We start from the raw sequence: 27,233 nt of genomic DNA, 5'->3' as shown, positions 1-27,233 counted from the left end.
GTTAAAATAAAATATTAAAAAAATAGAATCCCTGTGCAAACAAGCGCAACCAGTCATGATGCCCATTATTGTATTACTGGATCTATAATCATGACAGACCTAAGAGCTCTAAACTGAATAAGACCAGTATGATCACACTCATACTGAAAGCAACCAATACCTCCTCTTCATGGAAGTCCATACAGTCCCAGTGATGTGCCAGAGTGGCCATTTTTCTCTTCCAGTACTCCAGAAAGGTTACAGCCCAGAATGACATGAACACACTGAAAAACACTGTACCTGGATGGTCAAATAAGTATCCCAGCTGCAACAGAGAAAGGTACAACCATTAGGTTCAAGGCTTTTTTTGCAGAGTCAGCGATTTGTTCACCACGAAAAGCTTGGTACCTTCGTCAAGGTGCAGATCTCAGACATGTTCCAGGCCTTACATGTTTTGCAGAGTGGACACATGGTATAGCTAGCTCCACTGTTACAGATTTCCTCCCTGTTGACAGACACACTGACACAGATTAGTTACACCTGAGATAATACTAATTACAGGTTTTAAAGCAACACGTATTTGGCCTCACATAACTGTGAGGCCAAATAATGATCAGTGTGGGAGCTAAGGGATTGGGAGAATTAACTCTAATGGATGTAAAGGCTGCACATATACCTATTACGTACTGCTTCCAGGGAACAGATGAGCGGTGTGGAAAGCATTCTCCTAACCTCCTGCCGGGAAACAAAGCTACTGCTCTTTCCTTTATTACAGTTATAGAGTGAGTTACTGAAACCCTGACTACACATGGGATCAGCTACAAATAAAGCCTGGACTGACAGCGAGATCTATTTCCTCCTTTTTTTTTTTTTAATAGGAGGATTATTCTGCACTAATTGTCCATTAGAGATGGCTGCTTTTTCTTGTTGCCACAGACTCTCTTTCCTAGGATATCGACTTGTCCCTAAGAAATGAAGCCAGAAAAAGATTGGTAAACAGTTACAGAGGCTATATTACTGTACACAATCTAGGCTACACTTACACTGAGAAGAAATACCAGAAAGGAGAGCCAACTCTTAATAAATAATGTATGACAAACCGGCACAGACATCCCACATGTAGATGATATAGTTATGAAGCGAGTCTTTATGCAGAGTGCGCTGTGCTTTGAAATATTTGAATCTAAAGTTGTGCTTGTTTGAGAGAGTCTGTAAGTGGAGTTTAATTTCCAGGAAACTGTGGCAGCCCTTAAAACAAAAGCTATAACACACTTATTTGCTTTCTTTCTAAGAAGAAATCAATGCTAATCTCATGTGTGCATTAAGTACAGCGTTGAACTTTGGCTCTTATGTTGGACATCAGTAAGGTTTTTTGCTATACGTTTCTGAACAGGCACAACAGCACCAATTTCTGCAGCTTCACTGAAACAATAAGACTCTAAGAAGCCACTGCAGCCAGCAGCTGGCTGACAATGATTAGTCCCGTTTATTTTTATTATGAGCCATGTGGGTGCGCATTAAATTCAGCTGAATCACTATCAATAGTGATACGATGGGCGATCGTGGCTCAAGAGTTGGGAGTTCGTTTTGTAATCGGAAGGTTGCCGATTCGAGCCCCGGCTTGAACAGTCTCGGTCGTTGTGTCCTTGGGCAAGACACTTCACCCGTGGCCTACTGGTGGTGGTCAGAGGGCCCGGTGGCGCCAGTGTCCGGCAGCCTCGCCTCTGTCAGTGCGCCCAGGGTGGCTGTGGCTACAATGTAGCTTGCCATCACCAGTGTGTGAATGTGTGTGTGAATGGGTGGATGACTGAATGTGTAAAGCGCTTTGGGGTTCTTAGGGACTAGTAAAGCGCTATACAAATACAGGCCATTTACATGTCAGTGCATAAGTATGTTTAATTAAACATAATGTCTGGTTACCATCTGAAACTCCATTGAGGGATCGGGGGGTCGGGGGGCTGGGTGATCAATAGTTGCCTGATGACTGCATTGGATTTTTTCATATTTGGCAACCGTTTGCAACTAGTTGCAACTAGTCCCTTTCAATCACAAGGCTGTTGCACCTGGTTGAAGGCAACTTGTCTGATCTGAGTCTCAGACATACTGGCAAAGGTTTACAAATAAAGTTATAAATGCAGACAGATTGCTAACATGCTGCAGTCAGTTTGAGTGAGCCTGCACTGATTAATGCAACTCGTCTGAGTCATATTCCTAAATAAAAGCAAGGTTGTTGAATGACTATAATATTTTGCAGTGAAATCACCATCCTGCAACAACTATGTCACAATTAGCAGAGAAATTTCTGATTCAAATCTATAACAATCTTACTGGACTCACAGACTGCATGTATCTGTCAACTTGACCTCATTCATTTGCAAACAAACAAATCAAAGCAGATTGATGGCAGACTGACTCCACCTTATTACTGTTTTATCGCCATTCTGACACACCAAAGCTGGTTTGAGGTTGGCATAACTTTGTGTGAGGGTTTCCTGTTTGTTTGATTTTTATGTTATACATTATTAAAGACAAGATCCAAGTTTTTGTGTCTATTAAAACGGTGGTTGCTGCACTTGTGTTTGAACTGCCTGCTTAAACTGACCCCTGTGTGTAAAACTTCAATAACTATACCACAATACCTTATCTAAGTGAGTGCAGTCACACGTGACTAGCCATGTCTGTATTGCGACATTTCATTTAAATTATTTTGTTTTACACAATAAAACACATGCTATGTATACATGATGCAGACTCACGCTGGTGTGTTGGTACCCATGGACATCACTCCAGACACAAAGACCAGAGTCCCGACCACTGCTGCCGGCAGCAGCCAGGCTGTGTAGAAACCTGCAGAGACAAAAAGCTCCATTAGACTGCAGCTCTCAGCTGATACAAGACAGATGTTCAATTTCAGCTGCAGTGATGACTTTCATCCTGACAATAATGGTTTCAAGCTCAGGTATAGCCCCTTTGCATATGCTACACTCTCCTCTTAACAGAGATTCATAAAAGAATTTCACTGCTAAAAAATAGAGTTTCCACTTGTACCTTTTTGTGAAAAAAGAAAGAAAGAAAAAAGTAATAGATGCAATTCACTGTGGAGTCAGTGCCAGGAGGCTGTAGCTTAGATTGCTGTATTATACAGTATGCTATTTATGTGAGCACTCTGCTTATTGTCCTGTATTGGTTTTGATCCATTTCTAATCATTTTAAATGACTCTGGCGTGTAATACAGACTCCACGTATTTCTCATTTATTAAAATGAACAGCGGGGTTTTTTTCTAAATAGAGAAATCTTTGGCCCCCATCAGACTCAAATCAAATTACCAGAATTGTAATAAAATTATAGTTAGCTACTAAATTTAAATTGATTTCAGCCAAATAATCTGCAAAAACTGCTTTAGTTTGTGCTTCAAGGTAATAATATTACTGAGATATCAATAGAACGCTTGACCAGTTAATTAAACTGAAATTACTTGTCGACAGGGAGAAAACCTGAACAGTTGCACAGATATTTATGTTTTCATTTGAGCAATAATGACAAAATCTAAATATTTAATTAACATTACTAGTTATTGTGATACCTTCTGTAATCCTCCTGGATTCAGGAAGGAGTGGGCTTTTTATCTGTAAAAAATTAGCCAAATTTTTTGAACAACAGAAATAAGAATATATATTTACCCAGCCAGGCAAAGTAGAGTGCAATCTTCTCTCCAAAGTACTCCCTGATATGGTCCAGTGGTTGATACTTGTACCATTTGCACCAGCGGGCCCAGTAGTAGTAGAGAACCTGCCTCTGGTTCAGCTCGTCAGGTCGGACCTCGTGCTTTGGAAGCTGAAAGGGCCCCTAAAGAGAAAAAAACATGCTGCTAATGAGAAAGAGAAAACAACACATTTCAGTGTACAGAACAGATAAAAATAACTCACCTCATGCAGCGGGAAAGCTGCTGTGTACGCCCCTTCATTTAACAGTCTGTCCACTCCGACTTCAGCCTTCTTCCTTTTCCCATATGCTGTCCTGGCAAGAATCTCATAGACCTGAAATAAAACTCTCAGTCTGTTAGTTCAAATATACATCCGATAAATTCAGTATGCTGCTATTGTCACACTTGTGTTACTTACAACACGGTGCCTCTGAGTATTTGTGAAATATGTATCGTGATCTTCCCAGCCAAGGAATCTGAAGAAAGGTGTACATTCAGCAAAACACGCAGCAGTGATCTGATCCAACTGTTTGCAGAAGTTAACCCACCTGCTCATCTTTGACTTGCGAAAGGCACATGTGTAATAGTCCAGAGGCCTGTTTGGCACTGACTCCGTCATTACGTTAGGTATGCATAGTTTACTCAGTACCCGAGCAGATGTGTTGAGGTCTAGATGCTGCTGTGCCTGGGACACAAACACAGACACAGGTGACCTCCTTCTATTACTGTAGAACAGCATAAGATGCACATTTTTGGTTCTGAGTGAAAAGTTACGACAGGTTTTCATTGTCTTAAGAGATAATCAGAAAATGTTTGCATGATTAAAGAGAAAAGTGAGATAGTAAAGACTTTATCTGGTAAACATCAGTGTGTTCTTTCATATTCATCCTTGTTTATTCCACAAATTAGTATTATTATCAACTGGGTTTAACGTCATGTAACAAATAACTTTAAATTAAACCTACCTAGAAATAAATAGCTGTACTTACTTGCAGTGGAGCTCTAAGGCAAAGCTCCTCAGCATAACACACCAACACATCCCAGGGGGCGCTAATTTTGAGAAAGTGTATGGTCTTCTTTTCATTTGCAGTTTCCTCCTACAAGTAAAGAGGCAACAAAGAAGACGTTAATCAACAAGTCAGGAAAAATAATGAACAGATTTAATAATTTAATAATAAGATAAATAATCTTTAATCTTGTCCACAACACCTTTTCCATGACCAAGCCAACACTCTCCAAGTTCTGAACAAACTTCTCTCTCCACTGAGCCAGTTGTGCTTTCCTTCGTTCAGACCTGCTGCTCTCCTCAGTGGGAATGGCTTCCCCCTCCTCACTGGTAGCCATATTTGTCCCTTTCCCTCGCCGCTTCCTCCGTGAACGAATCTCCCACACCAGCACAAAGTCTGCACCCCAGACCAGAGGAGTGAAAGGTTAAATGAACAAATGACTTTGTCTACCTACCACTGAGCTGATGAAACCTCATGCAAAGCAAGCGGCCTACCAATCTTAGTTCTCCCGTCTCTGAAGTAATTCCCCAACTGTGGCACTGGTTGCTTACTTCTTGTAGTAGACTGCATATAAATGGGATCATCGCCATCCATATCTCCATCAGCAGCTGCAGCTGAAAGCTGACAGTTGGGCCACCATTAATATATCATGAAACTCTGTAAAGCACGTGACAGCTGCTGACGAAAACTCTGCTCACTTTTCTGCATTTGAACCTTTTCGCTCGGTGTATGAATGTTTAATTGGCTTTGAGGAGAGGTTTAATCCTTGTGCTAGCACATGCCTCCACTCCACAGTAATGAGACCAGAAAGATGAGCGGAAAAAAATCTTTCAGTGCCGTAAAGTCATGCCTCCCCACAAGCCATTATCAGTGTCCTTACAGTACCTTGTGTTCATGTTTATATTACATGAAGGGTAAAACCCCTCACGACTCACTGCCACATCTCTGAGAAATTACTGAGGCCAAAAGGGAACAGAATAATGAATAACTGCTGTGTGACAGTGATGCGATTTTATAGATTTATGTGAGCTGAAGAGATATCACACTGCAGTATTGTAGGAAATAAGTAAAGCAGAGCTTACATATCGTGGGGGGATAAAGCTCCCATTCTGCAGGCTCCCATAGCTCTCTGTGGTTTGCGCTTCAGCCCTAGTATCCAGATCCAGGAGGACCTCTCTGTCTCCCTTCAGCCGCTCTGAGCTCTTCCTCAACATGATGAAAAAAGCTCCTGTGACTTGAAACAAACACTATGCCTTCACATGAAATCTGTACTGAAGGAATTCAAAGATAACTTCAGCCAGGCTGAAGGTAAGAGATACAAAAAAAAGAATAAGCCTTAAAAAAAAAATCTAAATACTGGTCTTTGCTATAGTGAAAAACAAGCTGCTGCTGAAGTCGGCATTTGTAGCAATCTGCGCTTCCCTTGTCCTCGTTCTGCTTTTTATCTCCGCATCCATCAGGCTCCTCTGCTCCACTGCAAGAGCCGTGAATACCGTAATGGATCTAGCACGCAGGCAACACCACGCACAGTGCTGTGCTGCATCTCAGCAGGGAAATGTACATCGCACATTTTCACCTCATAAATAATGTAACAGTTAGTGAGTGGCAGTCCAAGCTCTTATGTGCTATAATAATATAATTATGTGGACATAACGCACTGTGAGAGGATTCTTCTCTTTGAAGTCAATGTGTATTCCTTCATCCACGCAAGCTGTTTCATATACTTCACTGAATTGGTTTGAAATTCTGCAGATAATTAACATAAATTACAGGAGGATGTAGCAAAGCACCACCCCCACGTGATCTTCTCAAAGCGCAGAACAAACTGTGCGCACTTAAAAATGCTGTTGGTTTATACTCAGAGTCCAGAAGCCCCACATGTACCAGGAGGGGTTTTTTTAGCTAAAAAGTGATGTTTCTGTGTGGTTTTTATGTGTAATAACTTTGCTTATAATGGTAAAAATATTGTAGTCAACAGGATGAATGAAGAGGTTATATATAAAATGAGTAAATAAATAAATAAATTATTGTCAATGAGACTTTTTAGCTGGATAAATAAAGGATATATAAAGTCACTTTTTGGCACACCACCTCCAGCAGCTTTCCTGCTTTTCATGCTGTTTGCAGTGCTGCAGTCAGAGCAGAGTCGAACCTGTGAGACATGTATGAAGGAATAACACAACACATACAGTAACCAGAGTTGTGCTGTCAAAGGGAAACTCTATTTTAAAAACAATGATGACATCACAAGTATCTTTGAGTGGATTTTAATGCAATGCCGGAGCCAAGACTAGTGGGCACAGAGTTTGAAAGATGCTTTAGAGCAGTGGTCTCGAACTCCAGGCCTTGGAGGCCGGTGTCCTGCAGGTTTTAGATCTCACCCTGCGTTAACACACCTGAATCGAATGATTAGTTCATTACCAGGCCTCTGGAGAACATCAAGACATGTTCAGGAGGTAATTTAGCCCTTTAAATCAGCTGTGTAGGATCAAGGACACATCTAAAACCTGCAGGACACCGGGCATCGAGGCCTGGAGTTCAAGACCCCTGCTCTGGAGCTTCACCTTAGCTATCCACAACAAACCTGGATTACCTGGATTCTGCTGACTTGATTTAGAGTTTAGACCTTTAAAAGTTTCTGACTCCTCAAAGTTTAGCTATGTCATAGTATTTACTCGATGTTATCAGTATAACTTACACTCGTATGCTCTTTTTTCCCCCTATTTAAAATAACTTTGTGACTATTTAAAGTAACTCTTACAAATGAGCTGTGGAAAGTTCCAATACTGAACCTTTTTTGCATGTCGTCATCTCCAGCAAATGATGATCGAGCTTTGTGAAAACAACACTATTTATCCAAAGCCGGTAACATTTCGGTCTGCTTTAGGGCACAGCACATAATCTTCATTTTCATATTAAACTTTTTCCTGTGAATTTCCCTAGAGGACAAAACCCTTGATGTTTTACCCAACATCCATCCAACATCTCTATGTTTGTTTAATTTCCTCTTTCTTTTTTTTTTGCCATAAACCATCACAGCCTCCTTTTCTATCAGTGATGCTCTTTTGTAATGGTTTACATTTGGTTTCAAGTCTTTCAGTCTCAACTTCTAACCCTATTTATGATTTTGAAACTGTGTTACTACAAAGAGTTCACAGCTTTCTTTTTCATGGTAACCTCACAAGCAGACCATTACTGTGCTACTAAATAATAAAGATACCTCTGAACAAGACCAGTGGTAACGGTTGCCCTAGCAACTATAAAATTATTATCAGCAATAAAGGAAGTTGTTAACGTGTACTCTGGATTGTATTTGATGCTATCTTGAACGTCTTCCTTTCACTACAAACTGAGTCAGCTGATACCAAACATCCTTTAAGTTTATCGACACCTTCAGCATTTGCAAGGTGCTCCGAACTTAAAAGCTAGGTTGTTATTCTCAGAGTACACAGCTCGAGACCCATATTTGCTCTGCCAAAAGTAAATAACTTGATTCACATAAAAGCACTTTGGGTGTTTCAGTCATAAGTTACTCACTACCTGCAACATACACACCGTATAACAGACGTCCCTATACACTTTGGTTTACATCAGGCTTGGATGCAAACTGTTTGTATGACCTCTGCAGGTGTGTCAGAGAAATTACAACATTGACACTAAAACAGTAACTGAAATAGCAAACTATGAATATGTAACAGCTCATCTGTCACTGTCTCAGTGTGACATGGTCAGAAAACGTTTGAACACTTTGATTTAAAACACCGAAGCAGTGATCGAAGCAGTGTTTACTTTTTAAGGGATTAGTATTGCATATTATTCATTTTGTTTTATTTGTTTTTAAATGTGTGTAAAGTACAGAAAATTAAAAATGAATATGTATTTAAGCTCTACATAGCATTATTATCACTTTGACCTTCAGATCAATCTACTGGCCTTGAAGAAAAGGTCAGAGGTCAAATGTGACATGATATTTTAAATCTTTACATGGTGCTTTCTTTAAGTTGACAATACACAACACACTTTTAAGAATCATAGTTGCTAAGTCAGAAGGTTTTTTTAATCAATTTTCAACCAATAAGTTATTGAGTGGACTTTGAAGGGGAAGTATGCCAAATTTGAATAGATTGCTAACATGAGCCCACTCTACACCCCTGCTAAGTTTCAACAGAACTCATTCAAGACTTCATTCGAAACATAATCTCCTTGGTAGAAGTAATACAAATCACCAAGCAGCATGTCATAGGCACTACAAAAACAGCAAATTTCCCAAGACAAACTATTAATTGAGCAAACATACACTAGAAATATATCTAAAACAATCACAGACAATGGGAACACATTTTGTGTTACACTTCCTAAAAGCATAGTGACCTAAGGTGCCCTCTTACCCGTGAATCTTCTGTTCCTGCGCTAACACAACTGCCCTCATGACTCCACTGTATTGCACCATATTTCACTGGCGTGACCTATGACAAAAAGGCAGCTGTTAAAAAACACAAACAGGCACACTAAAAGCAGAGGAAATGACACCACAGGAGACGAGGTTTGGTTACAGTTCACAAAGATTTATTTATACATTCGTTACATTAAATGAACAGTATAAAACCTTCAGGACATGCACTTCTCCAAGTGGGAGTTCAGGGACTGTTATGTTTGATTAGTGTTTCATGTACATTTTAATAAAAATGCTAAACACAATAAAAATATTACATGCATTAAACAAAAATCAAGAGGCGCTTTTGCATAATGCATTACTTAAAAGATGTCTTCCATCATTGGCCAGCAATGTCTCACCTTCAAAAACACTGCTTAAAAGGACTAACTTTGACTTTCTCGTTATATACAATTCATATTCTCCAACTCTTAAACACATTCATTATTAATCATCCGACAAACATTTCAAGTAAGTCCAAATATTGCAATGCTTCTTTCCCACTGTGGGAGACGAATTTAACTGCACTGCCAACCAATCCTTTTTTAGAACCCATTAAAATATAAAAGGATTTCTCCAGAAAACCTTTTCCAACAGTTGACATCACTCTGCAGCCGTCCATGTGTGCAAAATCACTTCTTAATGCACTGAGCACACGGGAGGAACCAAAAGGAAAGCAGAGAATTTAAAAAGGACTGCTGCAAAGCAGAAAAAATAAAATAATAATAATGATAAAACGCTCAAAAAAGAAGAAACAACTGGTGAGTGTTCTGATGTGAAGTACCCTTTTCACCTGAGATTAGATTTGTTTATAAAATAATAATAAAAAAAAAGATATATACGAATAAATAAAAGCAGAAGGTGAAAGAGAACATGGGGCACTTAGAAGAGCTTAAAATACAGATCAATGCGGACATGAGAACAACACAGTGACATGTGTATAGGGCTTGGGTAACATTTCCATACATATTCAACAGTAAATAGTGGTAAGAAGTATCTGACCCACAGACCTACACCGAACACAAGCATTGACATTTCTCTCAAAGGACCCAGAATGAAAACGTTGATTGTTTTAGACCCTGTGAAATTATAAAGTGTAAGGCATTGCTGAAAGAAAAAAAAAACTGGTGCTTAAATTAAATAATTTGGCAATTTAATTCAGTTCAGCTAAAAAAGGCAACATTGTCATCGCAAAGAAAACCTCATATTTATCTCAGCCTTCCAGGAAGAGCAGTCACACGGCACATGCAGCAGCACTTTAATCCTCTAATCAGGCTCAATACTAAAGACAGATTGTTGAACATGCATGTCTACCGACAATAATTTCTATGCCAAGTAGGAGGCTTTTTATTTTTTGTAAATTTGTCCTGTAATTATGTATTCTTGCCTGATTAAGGCTTTACTATTAGCTAATGTAACAGGCTATTATTTAAAAGGCTCTAGACTGTAAAGTTTTGAAGGATTTTAAACCTCAAACGTGGTCCTACTTTGGGACTAGTGCAGAGGACGCAGGCATGTCATAATCTAGATGTGTGGCCAGAACTTACAGTACAGCATAAACAACGGGTGCAAAATAAAAATGAGAAGTCAAAACATCCTTTAGCTCTCAGTTATTAAACGACTCCTCACACAAACCTTAAATCCTCCATTAAAAAACAAAAACAAACCTCCAAACTGGATAATTTGGTAACAACTGTTCCCATTTTCTCTAAAAAGGAAATAAAATAAAACATGACATGTTAATGCAATGCCACAACCAGTACGGCTTAAAAAACTGGGAAAAAAAAGTGCAAGTCGGCATGGAAACCTCCACTCATCTGTGCAAAGTGGAGAAAAGGCAAGTTTGTTGTATTTCCTGAAAGAAGTTATTTTCATCTGAGTGAAAACATTAAAACTGACAAAGCGAGAACTCGGACAGACGCTGCAGCCATGAGCATGTTATGTAACAGTGCAAGCGTTAAGTATTCGGATATCCTCATTCTCTCCCGGTGACGTGCAGTGTGTATGCGACAATACTTCAGAGTAACTACTTGCTGACAAACCGAAACTTAATCCCAAACGTACACAACACATATGTAACCGTCAGTGAATATGCAATGATACTGTGCAGTGCTGTATGTTTGCACTGATGATACGCCACCATTATGGTTCAGAAGCACGTTTTCTAAGTGTTAATAAGCAACAAGTGACTTTTTCTTAACACGGGTGTGTGAGCTGTGCAGAAAGTTCCGGCTATGGAGTGTCAACTTTTTACTAAACCAACAACCAACCATTTCCTGCTTCATTAATGGCTTTGTATATGTGCGTGCATAAAACTCTCATGTTACAGAGAAGCTTCTGGTAATTGTTCTGTGTCTCCATCAAGCTTCTTCAATATGCTAAATAATGTAATTATCATTTTCTATCTATATCTCAATTATCAAATCATGTGACAGCAAATGTCTTTGATTTGGCATGACTCAGTCTACACTGCTCCCATGTATGAGGAATACCAAGATAGTGAGTTATAATGCTGTTTTATCAGGCTTACTAAAAGACTCTGCAGTCTTGCATCATTGCAATGTGATGTGCACCACGCAGTGCTTCTACGACAGGAAGTTTCTCTGATTACATTTAAGAATCAGAGGTTCATCACAAGCCACATCACATCTCGTTGGTTTATAAGTCTTTTAGTTTATGACTACGCAGTGGCACAAACTGTTACACCCCATCCTGTGAAACTATCAGACTCAGTGGCCGCAAACACACGCAAATGTGTAGATATGCATGTGCGTGTCTGTCAGCACCACGGTTCACGCTGGGCTCTGCCTCGAGCCAGACTGTCGGCTCTCTGCCAGGCGCTCTTCATCAGCTCGAGTGCCTCGCCGCAGCGTTTCTGCACCAATGGATCAGAAACGTCTCTGTGAGGAAGCTCAACCTGTGTGCGGAGAGGGTGCAGGAGGGTTACATCCTGACAGTAGTTATCTTCACTGGCTGCACAGTTGCTCTATTTTTTCTTAAACACACAACAAGTGACAGACTAAGCGATGTTGTTACCTGAAAAATGGCTTTCCATGCGTCGTCCAAAGCCTGCAGCAATCGATCTCTTTCTCCACAGCCGCTGAAGTACAAAACCCAGGGCGGGAGGAACTGTGCCCGATCAGCCGCAAACTCCTACCAACAAATCGGAGAATAACAGTGACACTTATTATAGTGTTAAAAAAGTGTTAAAGCAGTGAAACGTAATTTATGCAATGTACATGGGGCAGCCGTGACAGTAAGTCATCTAGTAAGTGCAAGGTTGGTGGTTCGATCCCTGGCTCCTCCAGTCTGCATGCAAAAGTGTCCTTGGACAAGATACTGAACCCTGAAGTGTGTTCATAGAAGCACTCAGGCAAAAAAAAGTGCTTCTATGAATTTATGTGTGTTCTACAAAGTGTTTTGAGAGCTTGAGTAGGAAACAGCTGTAGAAGAATGAGTCTATTTACCATTTGACAGAACATGAGGTAACCCCTCAAACTGAAATCTGATGGCACATTCTGTAAATTTTATTTCCACCAGATCAGCAGTGCAACAGTTCTTGACTAGCTCGAAGGCAACAGCTGTAATCGGCTCAACCATGAGTTTTATCAACATTCATTAAATTATGATAAAATTTCCAGTGGTTCCAGCAGTGCTATACAATTTCCACTACAGGACAGAGATTACACTGTAAGCCATGTTAGCAAAACTAACACCAGCTTTAGAAATGGTCACTCACAATAACACAGTACTCCATGTCCGCCTCCAGGCTGACAGCGATGACATCACAGATGTCAGCACTGCCCAGCGAACGAAAGAAACTCGTCTGGCAGTCCTGATGGCAAGTCAGCAGCTTCTTGTCGGTCACCACGAGACAACATGGGATACACGGGGTGGGGGAGACACCCTGAGGAATGACCTGGAAGCAAGGTAGTTGTATGTTATATTTACACCATGCCTATAGAAATATGGGAACAGCGGAAACTGTTGTAACAAATGTGTGATGATCATTTTCATACGGCCGGTACATAGAAGGAAAATAATGCACTTCCTCTTTTAATATCTAAAGTAGACCATAACCATTGCTCTTTAAAGAGTTTTTTATGGTTGGGTGAACCTCAAGAACACTAATGAGCAGGCTGTCTTTACCATCTTTCTCTCCTCACCCCTTTAGACACAGACTGGCAGAGTAACTGCATCCACTCAGCCATGTCCTGCTCGTTATTTGCACTGAGCACCAGCGGGGGGCGCTCTGTCAGGACGACTTGGAAAGCATGTGGACGTTCTGTGTTGTTTGAGCGACGGCAGCCTCCACAGTGCTCTCCTCTATTGAAAAGTGAGAGAATACAAACAACATGAGAAAAATATACCAGTGAACTTCAGTGTCTGTGCACATTTGCTTCATGGATTTTGAAGAGTCTGCATCTGAAGCCTACCCCATGGTGACTGAGAGCAGGGGGGTCACATCTGTTCTTTCTGCATACAGGTACAGAATCCCATTACTGCATGACGAGAGGGCATAGTTACATTCAACTTAACAAAAGACACATTAAACACATACAGTTCACTATGACTGCTAAAGGGAATAGAGGGAAGTGAGGTCTATGGTAAATGTAATCTACACTTTTTGCACATAGTACTCATAAAAGTATGTCAGTGGTGTTAATGCTTATCAGTGGTTTATTTGTTTTTTCAAGGAAAGAGTCCTCACAAAACTGATAACACACAATGCATGAGGGTTAATGTTTGATATTAAAATAAGGAGACAACAACCTGCTCGTACCTGAGAACGAGGTAGCAGTTCTTCCACTGCTCTTTACCCAGGTATGTAGTTCCAGACCGATACTGCAGAGACCCTTCTTTTGTGCTGGAAAATCCTCCAAGATTTGGTGGACCACCTTGGGGAGATAAAGTCATGTCCATAGGATCCTCCCAGTGAACCAGTGAATACAGTTTAATAGACACTTCAGATACCTGGGAACACAGGTAAGGATCAGTTAGCCACCTCTTTTAAAGTCTGCCAAGAAATATGAAAGCAGTAAAGCAGGGACTCTCAATTATTCTACAACCCTACGTGTAAAATAGAAAGAAAAACAATCATGAAGATGTTTTTAATCTTCTACAGTGATTAATGGGTTTATGAGATGTGCAAGTCACTGCATTTTGTTTTTATTTACATTTACATTTTGCACAGTGCCCCAACTGGAACTGGGGTTATAATATTTGATGTTAGGGATGCTAAGCTGTTTTGAAGGAAAGTTGTTATTTTAGTATAAATATGTACTCCTACCTGAACAGGTGCACCAGGAAGTTCTTTTTTATATATCAGTAATGATTGAAATGAACGTGATCATCGTGTTTAAAGTTACTTTACCTCGGAGTGAGACTCCTGGGAGACAAATTTGGTGAGAGCCAGTTTTTCCATGGTGGCGTCTGTCAGAACTGAGGGGTACGGAGGCTCTCGACATCCTTTTACCATAGCTGACTTGAGAATAGTCAGGAACCAACTAAAAGTCAAGAAGAAATTGACTAGAGGTCAGAAGGAGGGGGGACTAACAACCATTTGGTGGTGTAACCTTCATGCTTCTATAAAGTCAGCATCTCTCCGGCTCACATGCTTACAGTTGGATGGAAATACTGATTTAGCCTCCTGCTCTGGACATAAAATTAACTTAAGTCACAGAAGAGTCTTCATTTCAGTGCAGATCATTTGATTTCTGACATGTCAGCCCATACATGCATGCAAATATGAGAGGAGGATCTCAATTTTAAATCCATGTAGACATTGAGGGTTCTCGGGAGGGGCCGTGCTAACACCTGCTGCTCTCCGGCAGCAGCACCATGCCCTCCCCTGTTTTAAATGCACTTTAGAACAACACGCAGCAACACTACACATGAGCGGGAGGAGGGAGGTATGGGGTCTTCACACACCCCCGTTCTCTGCCAGCCATCGGGGCGGGGGGCTGGGAGGAGGTGTTGGCTGACAGATTGGCCTCCCTGCTTCCGCGAGGCCTGGGGCGGTCTGCTTGCCTCCACCCCGGGGGGAAAGGGTCACATCTCTTGGGTCTGGGTGCCGTTTCCCCCTCTGGGGGCGAGGGTACCTGGACCCGGGGTATAGAGTATGTTTGGGGAGTGCGATTGTGTGTACATGTGCATATATGTCTATTCCTACGTTGGATGAGTGCTGAGTGTTTGTATATGTGTGCATGAGGGTGGGAATGCATGTTTGTGTCTGTGTGTGCCTGTTTGTCTGTGTCTATATGTCAGGTCGGGTCTTAGACTCCACCTCCCTGGGAACACCCAGGCCCTCCAAAGTGTGGAGGCCTATCTCCCCTCACCATACTCCCTGCCGGTAACTGATGCACTCAGGGGTCGGTGCATTGGTGGTTCTTGGTGTCCGGGGCTGGGCGCTCAGGTATACACCAGCTCACTCCCGGTGGCTACTTGGCGGGGCCTGGTGCCTGTCGCTCGGTCAGGCCTCTTCCGGGGCAAAGGGGGCCCTCGAACCTCCGGCCTCGGGGCCTGCAGCTCGGTTCACTCTGGCACAGCTGGCTGCCGGCAGAGCCGGCGGGCGCGCCAGTGCAGCCCCCTCTGGCTTCTGCTCCGTGGCTACTGGGTGACCCCTCGTCTGGGGATCTCCTCAGCCCTTCCCAGGAGGGTGGCACGGCTGCCCCTCCGGTGGTACTCCTTGGGCTCTCGCACTCTGGGGTCCCTGGATGTCTGGAGCCTGGATCTCCTCCATGCCTGCTTCATGCCCTGGGGGACGGGGCTATGGCCCTCCACACCCTCTAGCAGACCGTTACATGGGGAAACCTTCTGTATACAAGCGCGCTGATCCACACGGGTGTGCACACGGGTGTTCACTGTTCGTAGACATAAACTACACCTTTCTTAGCTGCTACTTCAAAGCACATTGTGCGCTGTCTGTGCTGCACAACAACATTCAATATTTAGTATTTATTGCTGTTTACACTTAGCTAGATTAACATGATGGTGTTGTGTTTAGTATGTTATTTGGTTTTTTTTTTGCTTGTTTTCTCTTCTTTTTCTCTCAACAGGTGATCCAGGAGATTTTTTTTTCCTCTTTGTCTTTGTAAGTGCCCTTTCTCACTGTCCCTCTTCCCTTCTGTTTTTCTTTTCCTTCCTCTCTTTCTTTCTCCCTTTCCTATCCCCCAGTCATGTCTGTCTCATCTGTAACTACTGAAAATAAAATAAATAATAACAACAAAAGTTGATCAAATGGACCAATACGGCAATGCCATGATGATCCATTTGGCAAAATAAATCCATTTGGTATCCTTGTTGGTCTTCAGACAACAATTCTGACGGCTAAAGAACCAAATGGGACAGACAAAACAAAAAAAAAAAAAAAAAAAAAAAAAAAAAAAAAAAAAAAAGCAAATATGAGAGGAGAGACTGCGCAGACATGCTGCAAAGACACAATCATGTCAGATGGACGTAAATACCGGACGTCAGATACTGCATGGAGCTAAACTAGTAAAAACAATTATGAGGCACAGATATGTACTCACCTTGTCAGCGAGGTGTCAGCTGTGTCCAAGAGGAATTTTCTTCGTCTGTTGGTGCAAACCAGAGTTACTGTCTGCTGATCGAGGCCCACCTAAATGAAAACAACATCATGACTTCATCAGAAACAAAACTGTCATGTTTGGCTTCACAACTCAGAGCATGTAGTCTGTATGCGATAAATATGATGAGGTAACTGCGTGCTGCGTAATAGAAACATGCAACTTCTGTAATTAAGAGCTTACTGATATGTAGTCCAGCTCGTTATAAGAAACAGCATCTTCTACTGTGTAGGGCTTCTCTGCTGCACCTGCGGAGGAATACGAGACATGCAGAAATGTTAATCTCATGTGTAAACATTATGTGCAGCACAAATACAGGTACTGCTATCCTACTACAGCACATTCAGCTGATGTAGTATTCTAAATTATATAAATATGTAAAGATCTTATTGCAGCTCAGATTGTTTTATTTTATTGATATAGTTTTGTATGTATATCTTCTATTTCTTCTGTGTTTCTCATTTGGTGTTATTTCTAATTTTTTCTATTGTTTTTAAATGATCGTTCATCCTATTTATGTGTTCATTTTTTCCTCTTTGGCATCTTTTGTGGACAGTAAAGGAAGATTTTGAATGTACAGGGAAATATGAGATATATAAAACTTGAAACTGTGAAACTTGGACACCACTGTTCCCCAAACTGTTAAATATATACTTTAAATATATATTGTGGGAACAAATGCCATTATTATTAATTCCCAGTTTAAGTTTTGGACTTGTTCATCCCTTATTACAGACAAGACTTTCACCCTTTCTAAGAAGGTAGATGTAACAGTCAGTCAGCAGCAGATAAAGAGGCTGCAGGTCCCCCTCCATGTGACCTGTGCTCATCCTCACCATCTGAAAACACAAAGAAAAAGCTGAGACAAGTGTTGGAAACTGTCAGCCGTATCCACTTCTCTGATTTCAAAACCAGCAGGTGCAACAACACTAAAACCACCATCCCTTAAAGTTTCCGTAGAGTCTTAATGACGCTGAATTTTCAAGACAATAAAAAAAACTCTCTCTCCGTCTTTACCTTGAAGAGCTGCTCCTCATTCTCTCTGAACACATGAATCATAAGCAGCAGCAAGTGATTGTTGTCCACCCTGAAATTTGAATGACGAACACTATTAAACAAACATTAAACAACGATATAACAACAAACAGCTCATTTTGTTCAGCTGCTTACTTAAACTCTGCAGGATGAGAACTTTCAGAGGGACTAAGCTTCTCCTCTTGTAATACTTGTTTTGCTTCTTTGGCTTTAAAAGTCTCTTTGTCTGTTTGTGCGTCTTCCTCCTCCTTCAAGACGGGTTCTTGTCCTGCAATCGCTTCTGCTTCTCTTTCATCTTCAAGGCCACCTGAAAAAGTTTGTGACTGGCTAAGCTCTGTAGAGTCATGGTGGCTACCACCCGTGGGAGCAGAGTCTGGACTGTTGGGGGTAAAGCAGCAAACGTCTGCAGGAACTGGAGAGGTCGGCAGGAAGCCGGGGCTTTTGGCCAGAGGGGAGCAAGAGGTCTCTCCTGGGGCCGGATCAGGTGGTTTACCCCCTGAATCCTTACGAAAGGGCTGCTGTGCAGGAGGCTCGGAGCTCCGATAAGAGCATTTGCTATTTTTCTCCTCCTCTGGATGTTCCCAGGTGTCCTCTCGATCCAGAGCCCCATTGAGCTGGTCAATGACGTCACACAGCGGTTGGCCCAAGCTGTCCATGGAGGTGTCTGCCATCTCTGGGAGTCGCAGGCCTGTTCCATCATCGCGTCCTTCATCCAGAACCTCTGATCCAAGCCGGCTTCTCCTCAACTCTCCTTCATCATACAGCTTCACTATAGGGCAGTTAACTAAATCAGCATCTACTGAAGTGATGCTACTTTCCATTTCCACTTGTTCAGAGGAGATGGAGTTATGGGTGCTGCTGATGGAATCGGTAAAGCTCTTTCCACGTCTCTTCTTTGTTGGTTTCCTTCGTTTTGCCATCCTGGAACAACAGAGGCGTTAGCGCTTGTTTGAAACACCAGAAATATGAGCATGCCAGTAACGGAAGCTGTATCTACCCTACCTAATAACCTCAAGCTCATTGCTGTTGATCTCCGTGTCATCCCCTGTGGTGGTGCTACTGTGGCGGCTAGGCACATGAACTGGTGTGACGTCAGCTGAGGTATTGGTGTCCGAGTCCTCGTTGAATGGGTTGTGTCTGAATGTGGGGCTGTGAGGAGACACAGGCGGTAGCTTCACCTTCACAGTGGTAGAAAGCACCACAGTGTCGCTTATGACCGTCTGTGGATCAGAGCCACTGGACCGTGGGCAGCTTGCCTGGTCAGTCAGGTCACCCTCTACCATGAAAAGGCACAGAGATTCAATTATTTCATGCAAAAGCATCGGCAGTTATTACATTTACATTGACGCCATTGTAGAAATACACAGAATTTTTTTCGTTTGCACCGTCCTGTTGGTTTGGTAGTAAATACTACAAAGAAGTAATATGAAGGAGAATTCTTTCTATTCATGAATTTTTATCAGAATGTGAGAAGTGACCAACAAAACAGTGCCACAAAAAAGTGTGTGTATTCCTTCACCTGTGTAGCACAACAAATGTTAGGGAATGCAGAGTTCTTGGTAGGCCTTTGGCAGGGCCAAGAAAGCACAAAATGCAACAAGTAAGAGCTCAGTTAGGCACACAGGCAGAGGTTTTCTTTGCACAGGCACAGACCTAGGTCAAGCTTTATCACTGTAGCTGGCAGAGTTAGATGATACATGGATATGTCTGAATAATTTAGAGGACTCAGTATTTGACATTAGGGTTATTAATAATGACTGTTGTGTTTTTTTACAAGCTGCATTTGACATTTATATTCTCATCAAAGCTTCAGAAAATGGACAAGCATGCTTTGTCAAGAATATAGAGAGCCATTGGCAGCTAGGATGGCTCTGCAAAAGGAAAATAGCATTTGTTATCCAACAGCATCCTGCTTTTTCTAAAAGGTGGATATCTGGAATTGAGGTACTAAGAACTAGAACATCTGTGCATGACAGAAACCTGGAGTATCTCAGCCCTGATGTCAGCAAATAGAACTACAGCTTAAAGAGTTAGACGACTTTGAAGATTTCTCCAAACGATGTTTGGACCAATAATTTTTTGTCTGTGGAATGAATTGTTAATGGTGACAAATTTCACATTTGCAGATTGCGTGTGCATGCGGGAGCTTAATGTATACACATGTGGTAAAATAAAGTTAAAAGCTCATTTGAACTCTGTGACCAAGAACGATAATCACTCTTGACCCTTACACTACAGCTTAGCTGAACCTAGGCCAGTGCAACACATGACACAGGACGACATTACACAAAATGGTATGCCAGACAGACAGATACACAGTGTACCGGAGACAGACTCAATGAGGTGAGTTACAGCTACTTCTGGAGCACCTCTTGCTGTGGTAAATAATAAGGCATAGTGAGCACAGGGACCATTCTCCCAACAAGTAACACATGCACAACATGACAGAAAACAAATACAAATGAGGGCAAAATTATTAGCCCAACTATGAAATTTAAAGCTTTTGTCAAAAATGCCCTTTTTATTTTTATTTTTTTAAACAGAGCAAGGAATTTTTCAACACATCATTTCTAAACATACTAGTTTTTTTTTTAGAAAGCATAAATAAGTTCAATTTGCACACAATAACATTATTATTTCAGAAAAAAAACCCCAGGATCAATATTATTAGCCTCCTGAAAAACTGACCTTTTTACTGAGCCATAGCACAAACTACTTTAACTTTGTGATGGTCAAAGTAAAATCAAGTTAAAGCTGAGGGTTATCTTCCAATTTACACAGTATAAAACTTCAGCGAGGGTTTGAGCTGTCACTTGAGAAATCATCATGCCAAAAACAAAAAAAAATCAGTTTAGACTCGAGAAAAACAATCGTTGACGTTCACAAAGCAGGAGATGGATATACAAAGCTATCAAAGCGTTTCCAAAGTGTTATGAACTGGAGTGAGAACTATCATCAAGAATTTCAAAGAGAGTGACACAGCACAGAACAAACCTGGCTGAGGTAGGAAGAGAACGATTTCAAAGACCGAGTCGGGAATTGTACTCTCAAAGAAGACGATCACTAGAACCCTGCACAAGAATGGATTGTGAGGTTGTAGACCAAGAAAAACTTCTGCGCAGTGAAACACAGTGATGGGAGTATGAGGAAGTAGGTATGCTTCACTGTTTCTGGTACTGCGAATCTCATCAAGGTGAAAGGAATCATAAAGAAAGAAGGATACGTGAAGATTTTCAAAGAAACCCTCAAGCAGGCCGCAGCAAAACTGGGCCTGACACCATTAATCCAAACATAAGTCGCTCCTGGAGATGAAGACCATCGAATCTGGAGGAGCTTGAGAGAATCGCCAAAGAAAAATGAACTGGGATTGCTCAGCAGACGCGTGAGAGACTTTTTGAAAACTACAACAAACTCCTGCAGGCTGTTATCCAGCAAAAAAGATACACAACTGACTTTTAGCATCAGGAGAGCTAATAACTGTGACCCTGGTAGTTTTTGTGAAATAATTTTGTTCTCTGTGTAAAATAATGTAAGCATCTAAAATAAAACAAGGATGTCTGGAAAAGCTGCGTTAAAACAAATCTTTGGCCTGTTTAACAGCACTTGGAAATACTTTTAAAAACAAAAATGTTCATAGTGGGGCTTATAATTTTGTCCTCATTTATAACCCACCCAACACCGAGTTCCCAGGTGAAACAAACTTACTAGTCAATGTTTACCTTCCTGTAAAATAAGCCTCTTTTCTAACTGAATTAATATGATTATTTAATAAAGCTTTACTAAAGTCTTTCAGCTCTAAGTACCCATGTCCTATGCGTGTGTTTATTAATTGGTACCTTTTCTATGAGTTTCACTTTTGTAATTATGGAAGAAAGCACTGTGCTTTTAAATTTGTATTAAACGTACACAATGTAATTTGAAATTCCCAGCTATGGGAGTAAATGTACATCACATTCATTCATAAAAAAAAAAAAAATCAGTCATGTGTCACAAAACTTCAGATTGAAATTCGCCTACAATTCAACTGAAATCACCTACATAAAACTCAACCACTCTTACCCATTTCCCATTAATCAAGTGTATTTCTGTGTCTTGAGATACAATATTTTACACCAGCTAGCAGTTTTTACTGGTAGAGTATCCAGCATGCTTTAAGCACAAACATGCCAGACAGTAGGAAGGAAAGGAAGGAAGGAGGCATGGTAGGGCAGGAGAGGGAGGGTTGACCAATGTCCCACCTTCCCAGTCTGCACTTGGCAATGACTGCAACACGGGGAAGATGTCACCAAAATCATAATCTAAAAAAAGGAGGAATAACATTCAACATTAGAGAGAGGTGGAGTGGAGACAGGTGAGAGGAGACTGAGTCAATGTCACAGAAACAGTAAAACAACATGATATGTGGAACACAAAATAACAGAATCAATGTGGAAAAATAGTGGGAACTAAAAAAAGGAGAACTGGCTTGGTACTTTGTGGGGTGTGAATGGGAAATGCTTAGTGCTGCAATCACCCTGATGACAATATTCAATGACCAATGGCATCTGCACGCCAAGTCAGCTGATAAAATGCACTTTGATAACTTTGAGTAATAAAAGGCGAAGGTCAAACTAACTTCTGCTTTGACATGCCATTAACCTGACATCACAGTATGAGCAAAAGCACATGAGTGTGTGATTGCACTGATGTGAACCCTGATTACATCATAAACCCCAAAATACAGCCTGCCATGCCTGCATGTCCTCTCAGCAGAAGAGCAGAATATAATAACATGAGAGCCAATTCCACACACTGCAGACACAGTAACACTTAAAACTAACACTACATATTTCTATTGGCTATTAAAAAAAAAAAAAAAAAATCAATAAATAAAATAAACTGACTACTCAATCTTGACTTTAAGGGCTATTAAAGAATTAATAGCCTGTAAAGTTGCAAAGATTGCAAAACCAGTTAGTCTGTTTCTCTACTCTAAAACACACATAATCAAATCTGAAGAAAAGTAAGAAAAGCAGGAAATAAAAATTAGCTACGGATTAGCACATTAAGTACACCTTACCTTCACTAGAGGGAGCTATGGCACTATCATCCCACTCCAGGTTGGTGGAGGTGAGGGAGGTGAAGGAGTGCAGAGACAGGCTGTCTGAGCTGGGCAGTCTTTCCTCAAAGTCCAGCAGGTTCTGTGGTTTGTAGTATTCTGGCATGTAGGGGGCCACATCTAGATAGGGCACATCCTGAACCACCAAGACCCAACAAAAACATATAGTTACGCTGCAGTCATTTAAGAAATTTCGTTTGTATTGATATGGTAGTCAAGTATATGCTAACCAGCTCCAGATCGAAGCGAATGAACTCCAGGCCGGACACCAGCGTGAGAAAGAGTGTGAGGTGGTCGTGACTGCAGACCAGTGCGTTCCTACCCGTGAAGAATTTTTTTAAACAACAAAAATTTGTGAGACTTGTTCACAAAAGACAATGTTTCAGTTTCAATATAACTGATTAGTAACACTTCATTTCCTTTAAGCCATCGGGATCAAACGACTAGATGACTTACTTGAAATAATACTTATGCAGCAGTGCTTGGTTCTCCTGAAAGAGCCGAAGATAGCTCTCTAAAGAGCTCTCGCTCAGTGCCAGGTATAGCCATGCACGACCTACAAACAACAAACATAATGGTTCAGTAATAATTTACTCTCCAAGTACTCCACATGTGTGTGTGCTGGTCTAAGAGAGATGCCTCACTTCGACCAAGGTTGGTTGCTATGTGCTGAAGCTCATCTATCTGCCGCACAGCCTCTCTTCTAGTGAAGTGAAGGACCAGCACCCAGTAGCCCGAAGAAATGTCTTGCAGCCTGCAGTGAAAAGTATATATGTAAATTGAAACCAAAAGCATCCACAAGTTGTAACAGATATCATGGAAGGACATAAATCTTGCAGAAAAACACAGAAAAAATACAATTGATACAAATGTTTGCTCTTTCAATCCATAGACTTTATACAAAAGATCTATTCAACATCTGGATCTGACAACTGAAGCCAGTGCAGAAGAGATTTTAAACTGCATTCTCCCTCATCAGCAGGGGGAGTCTCACACAGCTGCAAAAAGTCAGAGTGCATAGCAAAAATGGACTGTTCCTCCCTTGATTCATGGCCTCAGTAAACATTTTCTGGAAGAGTTTATGGTCTCATTTTCTAGGTTCAGGTCTTATGGAAACACAACATGATGTTTATTTTGTACAAGGCTATGCTTTAGAGCAGGACCATCTTGTGGTTGACAAATCGAACAAACTGTCTCCACACTCATGGCCTTTGATCAATGATCAATGGGCTTTGATCAATGATCAATGGGCTTTGATCAATGATCAATGGGCTTTGATCGGTGGTTGTTTATCAACGGTCATGACAATTTGCATAGTAATGATCAAGAAACTGACCTCACAGCCCATTGTTCATTCATTGGGCTGGTCTCAGTTACTGTACAAATGTTCTGTTTATAAGGTTGGGGAAACCTACAGTCAGCTGAGACTGAAGAAGTCATTTGGATGAGTGACGAAATGTTTCTCTCACTGAAAACGCTACGAAAAGATGAACAAAATCAACCTTTTGGGGTGTCTACACAGTTACTGACATGTAGCTTGAAAGCACTCAAAGGGCAACAAGTAAAATGCTCAGCTTGATGGGAATCTTGCAAATCATGGTGTCATGGTAGCTTTTATGTACAGTGTGTGCAATCTGCTTCTAGTGACCATCTTACCCATATAGCAGAGCGTGGTCAAGGTGTTCACAGAGCCGTTGCAGTACCCGGTCGTGATTCCGAATAGCTGGAGTTTCATCCTCGCAGGCAGCAAAGTAACTCTGCAGCTGTGAAGAGACATTGTTGGTTTGTTTTGTTGTTCATTCACTCTAGACAAATAAAATAGCCACCAACATAAACCATGTAAAGGACCTCTTCCCATGACTGAATTTGTAAAACTGGTCATCCACTGTTATTTGTATTGCTTTAGTTTCACACAACAGCATCTTTGATTTCAAACTATCTGTTTGAAATCCAAGATGACGTTCTATGAAACTAAAGCAATATAATTGATGATGAAGTTAAAGTATCTTCATGGATGTCATCAACACTGCAAGAATAACATTTAGGACAAGGTGTCAGGAAAATTAATCCTACAATACAACACAAGACTTCAGCTAGCCATAGGATATGCATGTATTTCTTGTTACCTATAATACGGACAGGAGGTACTAAACAGGCTTTAGTTCATACATTGTTCACGTGATTGGTCTTCAATGTGATTAGTGATGAGCGGTGCCACTTCTATCCTTGTAGTGACTATTTCGCTTCAAATCGCATGTGCTGGCACCGAGGACCAAATAGTGACAGGCAACACTGTTTCATTGTCCTGGACTGACCTGCAAAGCCCCTTGAACTTAATCCTGAACCTAATATAATGTATTAAAATGCCAAAGCATGAACAAACTGTGTGCACTTTGGGGAAAGGTTTGAGGATTGCAACTCAAGAAAAAAACGATCATTTATTTCCTTTGACTTTATTCACATGACTAATGTTTGTCAGAGGTAAACACTGTACATTTGCCCAGAAGCTTGAGGAATATCTGCTTACAAGCACTGTTACAGTCCTTTAGGTGTCAGTCCAATAAAACACATGAACATGGTAAATTACAGGGTAAAACCTGGTGAAACACAGATATTTGCTTGATGGACTAAACACACAAATATGGAATTTTTCTAATTCAATCACCTGATTATGGGACTGGTGATTTGGACTGGAAAATACAACACAGAGATAAATGAAAATGTCAAGGGGAAGAAGATTAAATATATATAACAGTAATAATATAAAACGATATAAAACAATAAATAAATTGACAAAAAATAAATAATTAAATAGGTAAACGTGGTTTTTGAAAAGGAATGCAAAAACTAACTGGGAGAGAAGAAGGAAGACGGTGCAATGCTGTCTGTCAGGTTATAGGAAATGTTGCTCCACAACACCAAGCAGATCTGCACATGACTTCCAAAACTGCCATTACTTACATTTAAAATCAAGAGCAAAGATCTACTGACCTCTTTTGCTACAAATGTGTCGGATTTATGGTTGCAGGTATGTTTATAACACATGCCGCAGTGAACAAACACAGGGGCTTGGTGTCACTTTTGTTACCATGGCCAAAAAAAGACACAAACTTCTACTTAACTGAGAGCTGGAGTCATAAAACATTATATGAAACATTTACTGCGCTATTTTTTTCTATCAGAAGGGGCAAGGCCCTCCTGTGTCCTCCTGACTTGAAAGTTGCCCTCTTTAGCAGACAAAAGATGACCTAATGTTAGCTATAGTGATTCAAACGTGTGAAAAATCTTAACGCGAAAATGTCTGGCAGTATTTTAGCGGTAACCAACCCAGCAGCGCTTACCTTCTTAACAGAAAATGAGATATTTTCCAGTATACGATCCTTTACTTTCAGTTGATCCATCACTGGTCTGTTGGCAGCTTTCAGCAGGCAGTCAGCTGACTCAAAGCACTTGTTTTGTTAAAGCTAACGCCGCCTGCAGTAGCTTGCTAATATTATCCTGCCCACCAACACAACTGGTTTCCAAACTAGCAATATAGGACTTGTTGTCAGTGTTAGCGACCGACACTAGCTCGGGACTATAGTGCTAACGCCAAGCAAACAGCGAGGCAGTGTAACCTCAGTCACCGAACAGCCCGGTTAACCTAGTGCAATTACCCTATGGCTGTCCATTAGCTTTAGCCACTCGACTTTTTTTTCCAGGGGCTTGCGATAGCTAACAAGTTTTAAAGTTAACCCACATTTTACTGTTAGTAGAACCGATTTTTCTCACACTCTGCGTTTTATTACTTTGACTGCCACTTGTGAACTACGCCTACTTTAAGTCACGTCTTTGTGTTTATTTCCGTAGTTAATTAATCAATGTAACGCATGCTAAGGTTACTTTCATGCTATCATCTGCTAAGTGACAACTGAACTCACGCCGTCAGTGGGTTACGTCAATTACGTCATCCGGTTTGTTAATCGCAGACTGAAGGACCTTAAATTTTCGCAAATTTAAAGATTTTATGCTCAGAATTGTGCATAAACCCAATATCAATGTAAATTAGTGTGTGATTGAATTAATCTGAATGAAGTGATGAATTCGGCACAAGACTCCATTGTCTTAACTTAGTCATAAACTTTTTTCCCCCAGCGGTTCCAGCTCTTCTTCAGACCTTATTCACCTTGGTGAATGCTAAAGCATCCTGGCTCTTTTTTAAAAATGTGGACATATCAAGATTAAGGTTTGTTTAACACCCCCCCCCCCCCCCTCCTCTAAAACAATATCTAGAGTTTTGATAGTTGTTCATTTTTACTTTTCCCCACATTTCGCTTCTTGTTAAGTATCTGCACATTAAAATGAGTGTCATTAAACATTTATTTTGCCTTAAACACAAATCATAGCAGC

The 27,233-nt window shown here is 41.0% G+C and overlaps 2 protein-coding genes across 6 annotated transcripts in view; both read right to left on the bottom strand.

Moving 5' to 3' along the window:
- The window catches only part of ano11 (anoctamin 11), a 28,132-nt gene extending 21,911 nt beyond the window's left edge, over positions 1 to 6,221 (bottom strand). For all 4 annotated transcript variants that reach the window (XM_063464051.1, XM_063464052.1, XM_063464050.1 and 1 more), the window contains exons 1-11: positions 5,773 to 6,221; positions 5,185 to 5,311; positions 4,893 to 5,086; positions 4,673 to 4,780; positions 4,232 to 4,368; positions 4,102 to 4,159; positions 3,907 to 4,017; positions 3,661 to 3,826; positions 2,736 to 2,826; positions 388 to 484; positions 161 to 304 (exon numbers count right to left, since the gene is read on the bottom strand). In XM_063464051.1, coding sequence (XP_063320121.1) covers positions 161 to 304; positions 388 to 484; positions 2,736 to 2,826; positions 3,661 to 3,826; positions 3,907 to 4,017; positions 4,102 to 4,159; positions 4,232 to 4,368; positions 4,673 to 4,780; positions 4,893 to 5,086; positions 5,185 to 5,311; positions 5,773 to 5,904 — 1,365 coding nt within the window. In that variant the 5' untranslated portion in view covers positions 5,905 to 6,221. The remainder of the gene's footprint in view (positions 1 to 160; positions 305 to 387; positions 485 to 2,735; positions 2,827 to 3,660; positions 3,827 to 3,906; positions 4,018 to 4,101; positions 4,160 to 4,231; positions 4,369 to 4,672; positions 4,781 to 4,892; positions 5,087 to 5,184; positions 5,312 to 5,772) is intronic.
- A 3,024-nt stretch (positions 6,222 to 9,245) lies between these two features.
- Positions 9,246 to 26,730, bottom strand: plekhm2 (pleckstrin homology domain containing, family M (with RUN domain) member 2). 2 transcript variants are annotated; one of them, XM_063464014.1, is made up of 20 exons: positions 26,186 to 26,730; positions 24,501 to 24,607; positions 23,489 to 23,598; positions 23,301 to 23,400; positions 23,075 to 23,162; positions 22,806 to 22,980; positions 21,985 to 22,044; positions 18,749 to 19,022; positions 17,882 to 18,667; positions 17,729 to 17,798; positions 17,460 to 17,550; positions 16,895 to 16,959; positions 16,655 to 16,743; positions 14,497 to 14,629; positions 13,906 to 14,096; positions 13,559 to 13,624; positions 13,289 to 13,448; positions 12,862 to 13,041; positions 12,159 to 12,275; positions 9,246 to 12,039 (listed from the first exon to the last, which is right to left on the bottom strand). In XM_063464014.1, the coding sequence occupies exons 1-20, from the start codon at positions 26,243 to 26,245 to the stop codon at positions 11,902 to 11,904; spliced, it is 3,060 nt and encodes a 1,019-aa protein (XP_063320084.1). In that variant the 5' UTR covers positions 26,246 to 26,730; the 3' UTR covers positions 9,246 to 11,901. The 2 variants fall into 2 exon arrangements, with proteins under 2 accessions (XP_063320084.1, XP_063320085.1); XM_063464015.1 differs by lacking the exon at positions 21,985 to 22,044.
- Positions 26,731 to 27,233: the final 503 nt, after the last annotated feature.

The sequence above is a fragment of the Pelmatolapia mariae genome, linkage group LG20, assembly GCF_036321145.2.
Source record: "Pelmatolapia mariae isolate MD_Pm_ZW linkage group LG20, Pm_UMD_F_2, whole genome shotgun sequence".
In the NCBI taxonomy this organism is placed as follows: domain Eukaryota; kingdom Metazoa; phylum Chordata; class Actinopteri; order Cichliformes; family Cichlidae; genus Pelmatolapia; species Pelmatolapia mariae.
The sequence above is the reverse complement of the archived record's forward strand: the minus strand, read 5'-3'. Positions and strand labels throughout refer to the sequence as shown.